We start from the raw sequence: 10,561 nt of genomic DNA, 5'->3' as shown, positions 1-10,561 counted from the left end.
TTTTTCTTTTATTTGCTTTTTGTCGGGTAGCACTCAGAAAACCCTCCCGTCGCCTCTGTAAAGCTCACAGATGACAGTGCGCTCCTCCGTCCTGCCGCTGTCTGTTTAAGCACCTTGGAGAACTCCGCTCCACAGCAGAGCGCAGCGCAGATGTTGAATCGAGATCGTGCGTAAACTGCGTCGGATCCGGAAGAAGAAGCGAATGTTGCGCTCCCTTGTCCTCACCCTTTGTTGGTGATGCTGGCTGACTGTTAACTGTTTCAGGTTTCGCCCTCTTCCCTCGCTGCCAGGAGATCAGCGGCGTTATGGAGGCTGCGGGGGACATTTAGAGCGATGCTTTGCGCTTTGTACTCATCCTTCGCCTGGTAAGATGACAACGCCGTGTCTTGCGTATCTCTTGCACATTCTCGACACTGAGCTTGTTTTTCACAGCAGCACACGCAGTAGAGCACCTGTCAGCTGTGTAGTTGTGCTATATTGTGGCGTAACAAGATGCTCATGTTGTTATGTTATCTCCATGCTGTAGATCGGGTTTCACTGGATTGGCCCAGGCAAATGCCATTCAATACACTCTGCCTGCGTGCATGGGTCGCGGTATAAACAGCATGGCCATCGCACATTCCAGTGGCTCTAAATATATCTATTAAGGCCACAGGAGGGGGAGGACTGGAGTAGGGGGTTTATCCTGGGACATTTCACCGTCGTGGTGAACTCGCACCACTTGAATTATCTTCCGGAGATTGACAGTCCGCTGTAGCACCCACAAAGGAAGAACTCGGCCCGATCCAAACATGCCCTCCAGTCAAAATGCGAGATCCAGGGCGCGGGAGAGGAACAGCGTCCTGAGCAGACCTGAGTTCATGTCCCTGAACCATCAGCCCCTCCGCGGCGCCGCCGGTGGCAACCTCTCGGAGAGCCGAGGCAGCGCGAAGCGGCCGGGTCAAATCAAGCACCAAACAAGCCAGCCAAGTGAAGAACCTACCGACAGTGGCAGCAAGGACAGGAGAGAGCCCAGCAAAATGCCAGAGGAGGACTGTATGCAGCTGAACCCTTCATTCAAGGGAATCGCGATGAACTCCCTCCTCGCCATTGACATCTGTCTGTCCAAGCGCATGGGGGTGTGCGCCTCCACGTCGTCCTCCTGGGGCGGCTGCCGCTCCATGGTGGCCCTGCTGGCGCTTACAGGGCACGGCATCACGTGGATCATTGGGACTATTGTGTGTCTCACAAGGAGTAACACCCTGGCCGGGCAAGAGGTCCTGGTCAACCTGCTGCTCGGTAAATGGCACACCACACTCACCAACCAGCAGGTCAATGGCCAGAATGCACCACACAGGACAAGCCAGTCCCCAATGAAAGGCACTCACAGTGAACATCATGACTCACATCATGTCTAAACTTGCAAAGGCTGTCGTTGCAGCCCGGGTTTGAAGTCAGCCAGCTGTGACAGTCTGAAAAAAGGCTTTTCCACGCTATATAGTTTAAACACAAGAGTTTAGCAAAGAGGTGCAAGAGCGTGGGCAAGACTTCATGACAAGGCATATTTTACAAAAGCTTTCTCATTGGTAACTTAAATTATTAATACATTAAATGTGAAAAGAGATTATGGGATGAGAGACAGTATTACAACCTTAAAACAGTAGCCATTACTGCTCCATAAGGCAGAGGAGAAATGTAACTAATTACATCTACATCGAGGTACTTGTACTTTACTTGACTCTTCTTCTTTTCATTCCACTTTCTGCTTCTCTTCACATTGTACTTTTTAACTTCATGACAGTTGTTTGACAGTTTTAGTTTGATGCTTTGCAGATTCAGATTTTTGCACACAAGACATATGAAGATCTTGAAATATGATGTTTTGTCAGCAGTGTTTACAGGTACAGCAGAAATTATTAGTCCACTGATGGAAAATTAATGTGCAATTATTTTGAAAAAGGTTTTTTTTTTTTTACGTCAAAACGTTTCATGGTTCCTGCTTCACAAATATGCAGATTTGCTGCTTTTCCCTTTAAATCACCTCCATTTATTCAGAATAAGTTTGATGTTTAGACTGTCGGCTGGACAAAAGAAACACTGTGAAGGTTTCACGTTGGGCTCTGGGTAATTGTGACATAATTTCTCACTATTTTCAGAATTTTTACAAACCAAGCAATCAGTCACATTATGTAGAAAATAATCTACAGATTAATGACATGATAAAAATAACCATTAGTAGCAGTCCTATACAAAATATTTTAAAATAAGCATCACATCAACCAACTACAAATCCCGCCCTTACATTAACATATAGATAATAATAATCTAATAATATATATGTAATAGTAGTCACAGGTACCATTTTTCTACATTGTGTACTTTTACTTTAAATATTTTAAGTATAGTTCCATACTTTTATTTAAATAACATTTTCAATACAGATCTTTAACTTGTACTTCAACAGTGTGGTATTAGTAGTTTTACTTAATTAACGGATCTTAATACTTCCTCCCTCACCACCATTGGGTAAAACTTATACTTCATAAGTTGCGACTAAAGTGGTACCATGTTGTATTTTCAGACTCATCCACTTTATCGTACAGCACGGCTTTTGTTAATCATTGTCATGAATGGCATATTATAAATGCTGACGGAGAAGAAAAACAGCAAGTTGAGACTTTGCAAGATGAAAAAGACAAAAGGAGTATTGATACTTACCCATGATTGAGGCTAATGTGTGAGTATCAGCTTGTGTCAGCCGTAGCTCTAATAAATCCACACTGTGTTTTAGAGTGCTGTACCACAGTGCTGAGAGACAGAGACAGAGAAAGAGAAAGAGATGAAACAGTTTCCTGATAGACTTGTTTTATAGGTGCTTGTGTGGGAAATGCCAGCCCACGGCTACGGCTTTGGAGAGTTTGAGCTGCAGGGAGATGGATGCCTTCTGGGCCCCGATGGAGAATCTCAACCCCAGAGCAGACTTAGCATACCTGAGGCTGCACCCAGGCTTTGTGGCATGCGTGCCTTTGTGTTTCAGATAAACTTCGCAGCCTACAGGCAGGTTGTCCGCTGGGCCTAAGGCATTGTGGGTAGGCACATTGAGAAGTCCTTACCCTTGTGTGTTGTGTCTGCCATCAGAAGACAGTTCTGAAATGTGTTTAATCCATTTAAAACTAGAAAGCGTTTTGTTTTCACAAGCATCCACAGTCTAATGCATTTCAGTGCAACAGCCACATAATGAATACCTTTATGGATTTTCATCGTCATCATCTCATGAGCTTATGTTCAGCTGTCTGAGAGAGTTGTTGATTTAACATATCCAAACATAGTTTATCTAAACATATTTCTGCAGCAAACAGCAGACGACATGAGATCAAATTTTTCGGAATGAATCTTAAGATGATCTATGTGTGTGTGCATGAGTGTGCACGTGCACGCGTACACACGTGCACAGTCTTGACCCAAACACCAATTATTGACCAAAAAGCAGTGCAAATCTCCAGGCTGTAGCTACACTGAGCTCTGATTGGAAGCCAGTCAATCTCTGGATTTGGGACATGCTTGTATTGTGTTGGGGACATTGTTCAGCCCCAAATGCTTGTTCATTATTTGCAGGTCCGGGATCATTTCTGGCCTATTAAGGTCTCTCAGGAGAAAATGTATGAATATACTGAGCAGTGGGTGGGGAACTGATATTTAATGCTGACTGAAATTCTGTTTTGTTTTCACCTAACGGGAAAGTAATCAGCCCCGACTGGCCTGTCAGGAACAGTTTAGTTCAGTCTGCTGTCATGAGCGTATGAACCGTGCGGTGCAGGAATATTTCCCATTGACTGTTTTGAAAACAGTTGTAGTCACACAGTAACTGGGACTGCCTGAAAGAGTACTGGGCATGCCGCAGACCTTGACCGTGCAGAGGATGTTCCCATCCTTATCAGCTGCAGTGTAGTTCTTCTTTGCTGTTTTCTGTTTTTTTTTTTCTTCTGTATAACTTAGTTGCTCCATTGACCTACTTACTCCATTTCTCAGAGAATCCAAGTTTGCCTCACAGCATGCACAGTTCTCATTTTAACAATCATTCAAAGAATAAATATGTAGACAACTCATATAAACACCAAAAACTACTCCTTTCATTTGTCTAATTTTGACATATTTAAAGTTTATCTTTTGTGAGTAGATTTCTAACACACTCTTTTAATGCACATGACCTGTGGTAAACATGCATCCAGTACAGAAATGGTTGCAGCTAATTACACAATTGCTCTGCCGTATATCAACATCACTATCACCACTTATGCAAGAATGAATGGGGCAGAGTCTGGTGTAAATCTAACTCAAACTTCCTGTACTGTAGTTGAAACCTGCATGGGTGGTGACAGTAACAACCACACATGGTTTGGCCATGTTCACACTGTTTTTGTCTCTGTCTTTGCTCAGTGTTTAGCTTTATATGCCATTTCAAGGGGTTTCCTGTGTTGAATTCAGCAACGACAACCATTAAAGCAGCTATAATCAGTATTTTTTTATATCAATGATGGATCACATGACTACTTGTGTGTGAAAGAGGTCGCTCGTAGTGACAAAACCACAGAGGATAATTACCCCACTCGGTTGGCCACAGTTGAAGAATTAGACTCAGGGAGACTCTCACTTTTGCTGACAGTGGGAAGAAGAATAAAGTGTTGTTCTAGCACTCCTTCATTCTAGCTCTCCAGTTTGAGAAACAATGGGCATTATGGGATTTCCTCACAATGCAAGTTGATCTACGGCTGCCTGGTCGTTCATCTGCCCACACCTGTTGCACATCTTAGGGATAGAGTTTCCATTCTCAATATAGCAGTTTCCCCTTGAACAGTAAATCTGCGCAGTGCCCAGGATCTGACTCACTGATGGAGAGTGTCTGGATGCTCGAAACAGTTTTTGTGTGATCAATGACTGACTGACTGACTGACCTGGGGCTGGCTTCAAACATGTTATTGCACTGTGCTGACTGCAGTTGCACTGTCTGTCCTGGCAATGTTTCACAGCCAATAACGCCGTAAAAGTCTTAACAGTAGCAGCACTGCAGCATAAAATCTTCACTGGGAAGAAGGAGCCACACTATCTGCCAGCAAAGGAGGCACTTTTGAGCTTTGTTCAGGAAAAAAAAACATAATTTTGCACAATTATCCCCACATTCCTGAAGAGTTTGGTCATTTAATGTGCTGATGAGGCCAAACAAACCTGCTTAAATGAGCTAGATTGTCACTGTTGTATTAGTCAGCTGAAGGCTTCTCCTTACAGCTGATAATATGATGCATCATTGCTTGGCACACCCTCCTTCTCCCCTCAGTGCTTTGCAGAGGACACCATGGGGCAAACATCACAACTGTCCTCCCTCACATTTCACCAGTTTCATTGTCTGCCCACCTCTCTTTTGTTCCTTCATCTCTTGTCTTAGCATTTTGATTTTTTCCCCAGCAAACGTGAACATGACACCACCTCACTAACCTGCCTTTAAGGAGCTGGAATAGAGGTTTAAAATAATGGCCCCGTTAGGACAGTGAGTGGGCGACTCGAATGGGAAGCAGGGAAGCATAACCAATATGTCAGACGACTGACAGTTATTTAGCGCAGGGCTGGTTGAGTGTGTGTGAAGATGGCAGACTTGAACAGAAGTTAAAGGTGGCAATGGTGGGGATATTTTTGGGAGTGCTATGGAGCTATAAAAGGCATCTGCAAATGTCTGGTATGTGGGCTCAAAGCAAATGCTGCTCAGTGTTGTATGCCTTATTGGTTATTCTTGGTCGCCAAGATATCTGTTTGCATTTGGACTATAGGTCTTTTTTCTTTTGCTCTTTGTGAAGAGTCACTGTATTATATGAAAGGTCTTGATAAAACCACAATGTTCCTGTTAATTATCTTTACATCACTCCATTGTTCTGTCCATTGTTAAGAGAATTAACAAGACTGAGCGTCTACTAAAGTCCTTTCTAGGAGCTCTGTGAGGCTGTAGGCCCACTTAGCAACATGCTAACATCAAGATTAAAGATCTCCTTACCATTACCTCTTGATTCTACAAGTATGAGAAACTGTAAGGGCATTAGAATTGTGCTTAAACGTACAATTAAACAGAAGTATAGCAATATAAATGATAAGAAATAATCTAAAAATAGAAGTAAAAATAATGTGGAAGGTGCTGTGTGTGTATGGATGTGCATCAACATGCTCAAAACGACATGCTAACATGTTCACAGTGACATGCTAACATGTTCACAATGACAATGCTAACATGTTCACAATGATAATGCTAAGATGCTCAATGCTAACATGTTCACAATGATAACGCTAACATGCTCACAACAACAATGCTAACATGTTCACAATGATAATGCTAACATGCTCACAATGACAATGCTAACATGTTCACAATGATAATGCTAACATGCTCACAAGGACAATGCTAACATGCTCACAACAACTATGCTAACATGTTCACAATGACAGTGCTAACATTTTTACATTGTTGTGTTTAAGTAACGCATCTTTCTTCGCGACAGCCCTCATTCTTGATGTCATGACTGTGGCTGGAGTCCAGAGACTGGTGAAGCGCAGGGGACCCTGGGAGATGACGCCAGGCTTCTTGGACTGCGTCGCCATGGATGTCTACTCCTTCCCTGCTGCTCACGCCAGCCGGGCCGCCATGGTCTCCAAGTTCCTGCTGTCCCACCTGGTCCTGGCTGTGCCGCTTCGCATCCTGTTGGTGCTGTGGGCCTTCTTGGTGGGCCTGTCCCGGGTGCTGCTGGGGAAACACCACCTCACTGACATGGTGTGTGGCTTTGCACTGGGCATGCTCCATTTTTCCTTGATGGAGACGGTGTGGCTCTCATCAGGCACCTGTCAGACTCTTATTTCCATAAGCACGCTCAGCTGGAGCCCCTTTTCCTGAGCTTTTGATATGCTAGCACACAAGGCTTATTTGATACACTAATGTCGCAACATCACGGTCTTGTGAAGTTATTTTTGCAAGGGTCCGAGGTTCTTATCACAGGGTTTGAACAGAGAAACATTAATATTTGAAATCAGATGCTTGCATGTAATGCCCAAAACAAGCAGGTCACAAGACCATCACAAGTCTAATGCACACTTCGACTGCTGCTCAGTTTCAATTAAGTACAACTAATAAAGGGAAAATAAAGATAACTGCAAACTGACAATGATTTGATACATGTAGGAGTCAAGTTTTTGATTTTCTTTAAAGGTTTTTCCTTTTCTCACATAGTATGAACATTGATATGATTCATCCATGACTGAACTCTTTCGTATTACCATTCTACTTCCTTTTACTTCCTCCTCTCTAACCTCTTCCTCCTTCCTCTAGGGTTTTTTTTTTTTTGCTAGTAATAGTGCTTTTAGTTTTGGGACAGTGAAACCGTGTTGAACACTGACTAGAGTTTGGTGTACAGCTGTCATATTGGATGTAACACGAAATATAAAGTGATTGTTATTTGGATATTCCACATTATTCCTGATTGGCATGACTAATGTATTTGTTTATCTCTGATTGGATTCTGATCGTTTTACCGTATGTTTATCTTACATGAACTTATTTTTGATGCCACCAAATTTTTTTTGTATGGGGTCGAGTATAATTTCCTTCAATGTGCCATTTATGGTTTAATGAAGTGTTTTTTTGTTTTTCATTACAACATTTTTCACTTCAGCTCTTTCATTTCAGGAGGCTGCAGCCTGCACGGTAGCATCTGTTGGGCGCGTCTGCACGTTCCCAACAGATGCTTATGGTTTGTCAGTGATACTGATTCTGTGCCCCGCAAAACAAATGAAGTCTGTGTGTGTGTGTGTGTGTGTGTGTGTGTGTGTGTGTGTGTGTGTGTGTGTGTGTGTGTGTGTGTGTGAATGATGGCATACAAAGTAAAATATATAAAATAGCAGTTCTGAACAAATCATATGTTTCTTTTCTGAATGCTTTTCTTTTTTATGGACCTTTGAATGAAACCTGTTTTTTTTGTGGCAAACATATTTCAGTGCATTGGTTTGGTGTGTAAATACAGTTTTGTGTACATTAGTTTGTTTTTTTCTGTACAGGGATCTGTATATCATGTTTTTACTTTGTTTCTCCGTCTCATGAATAAACCGAGGTGGGCTATCAGTAAAATTTGATGCCTTTGTGTTTTTTTTATATTTGTATTTGTGAACACAAAATGACCAATTACAGTCAATGTGATTTGCTTTTAAATTCATTTTTAAATGACTAGAAAAAGGAAAACAGCCTTTAACGTGATTCGATAAATCATGTTGTTGAATCAGCCGAAGGAAGCAAAGTCCATGACAAATAGCTTTGACTGCTTTAAGTGTCACATGGACAGTAAGGCATCACATGCTGCACAATGTGGTCAGCAAAAGAATACAGAAGTGTGGGCCGTGGTCTCAAGTGATGAGGCAGCTCTGTCGCCGTTATTGCATTTTTCAGGTTAACTTCAAGAAAATAAAGTACTCTGTGTTGAGAAGTTAAAGCCTTGAACTAGAATCATTCTGACATTTGCATTTTTAGTCATTGTATGTTTAAAATACATTATATAAATGTATACTTATGTATGTATACAAAAGTATTTGGTATCCTGGTATCAAACTGAAAAAGAAATGTGAAGATCCACTGTAACATTTTCAGCTGCAATGCAACTAGAGCTCTGTGCAGCATGCAAATTAGGGATTCAATTGACATAAAGCCTGAGTGTTTTGTAATCAATAAATAGTGTTTAGGTCTTAATCTTGCAGTTGCCCATTAACTGCATCGATGTCATTTTAAACCTAATTGTTTACTTGACTAACATTCATACATTGGCTCAAAAATATTTCTGACTAAGATTTGACATTAGCTTCCTGTCACACTACTCTTACCACAGAAAGATCTGACAGGAAACAACACCAGTGCATTGGTGTGTGCGCTCTGCAACAGTTCAGATAGCAGGAACAGAAACTGCTTTACAGAAATACCCTCTGGCAGACAGAGTCCATGTGTTACCAGGTCATGTATGCACTGATAGACATCAGAAAAAGCTGTCAAACATTTCAAGCACATTTGGACCACATGTCAAAAGACGTGGCAGAGACGGGGATAAACTTTGATATTAAGTACCACAGCTGCATACTGGCAGACAGTGTCTTGTCAGTCAGCTGTTTGGTTTGTCCTTCTAACACTTCAGTACACAGCAAGAAACAGTGTCATACAGCAACGTCTGACTCATGCAACTTTGAGAAGTAATGGACAGATTTCCATGAAATTTGCTGTGGACATTTATGACTCCCAGAAGATGATTATTCATGTGTATCACTGCCACCACCATGACAAACTTTGCACATAAACACACTTAATATCAATATGTATGCACACAAAGAGATAAAGAATCATTTACAAAAAGAGGAAGTAATAGTTATTCAGCTGCAGTAGCCTAACTTGACAGCGTGTTACATGAGGCTTCTCAAGGTGAAATAAAATGTGGATTTATTCGGCAAAACATGAGCAGCATCACCAAATTACAGCTTGTCCCAGTGCAGGTTTGTTTGATTCTGCGCCAAATTCCAGGCTTCCACAACCCTGCATAGCATGTACCCAAAATATCCCTGTGAGTAAGTGCTGATAGTGCTCTCAGGCCTGTTTCTGCAGGGTCCACATGCACTGACTCAACAGACACCACACGTCCTACTGTTGTGTCTTTGTGCTGCCTTTGTGTCATGCTCTGAGTTATGCATACAATAGATAGAGGATACATTAGACACCACAACCCTCTAGGTGCCACCGACCTCTGTGCATGCAGCAGGTATGTAGCTCTGAGCATGTTATAATCCCACACAGGTATTCTGGTGATTGTCAGTGATTTTTGCATTTTAGTATATTTGGGAATGTTTCTTTTGTTTTTGTAATATATCACCCCTGAAATCCCTGCTGGCTAATAAAAGCATTTGTCAGTCGTCTGCAAAATAGCTGCATAAAAATTAAATAAACCCCCAAGAAACTGGTTTGGCCCAAACTGGTTGAGTGTTTAGTGGCACACTAGAAGTATATACCTTAATGGCTCACTGCAAATATGACTTTATATGAGAGTAACACCAACGTGACTGAGTTTCTGTGATTTTTAAAAAGCATACAGGACATTTGCAGCCTTTTCAAACGAATGGTTGAGGAAGGGAAAGACAAGTGCGCCCTCTGGAGGAATCATCAGGAACCAGTCTGACCATTTTGAGCACTGGCAATGTCCGTTACTTGTTAGGTCACAGTGAAGTGCTCCTTCAGCAGAAGTTGCTCATTTACAGACAACTTTCTTGTGAAGTAAAAATGATGCCATGCTGTTAAAAAATTAGAGATGCCCATTTTTATTAGGTTTATGAGAAGAAAGAACGGATTGTTTTTCCAGTATAATATAATCATTTTTTGAGAACAAAGGGGAATCCCATTTAAGTTTTAACGTGATGGGGATTAAAACCATGTATCATATATTGTTGTAAGAGTTACATAATTGCACAGATAAGTATGTTCACATGACAAGGGAGGAGAGGATGGTAAATTCTACGTATAGGTGGAAAT

The 10,561-nt window shown here is 41.8% G+C and overlaps 1 protein-coding gene across 1 annotated transcript; it reads left to right on the top strand.

The window, feature by feature from the left end:
- The first annotated feature begins 119 nt into the window (after nt 1-119).
- On the top strand, nt 120-8,138 carry LOC139348285 (inactive phospholipid phosphatase 7). Its single transcript, XM_070988225.1, has 3 exons — nt 120-365; nt 527-1,278; nt 6,519-8,138. The coding sequence occupies exons 2-3, from the start codon at nt 792-794 to the stop codon at nt 6,905-6,907; spliced, it is 876 nt and encodes a 291-aa protein (XP_070844326.1). The 5' UTR covers nt 120-365; nt 527-791; the 3' UTR covers nt 6,908-8,138.
- Nucleotides 8,139-10,561: the final 2,423 nt, after the last annotated feature.

Source organism: Chaetodon trifascialis, chromosome 20, assembly GCF_039877785.1.
Source record: "Chaetodon trifascialis isolate fChaTrf1 chromosome 20, fChaTrf1.hap1, whole genome shotgun sequence".
NCBI lineage: Eukaryota > Metazoa > Chordata > Actinopteri > Chaetodontiformes > Chaetodontidae > Chaetodon > Chaetodon trifascialis.
This window is presented reverse-complemented; position numbering and strand designations above follow the sequence as displayed.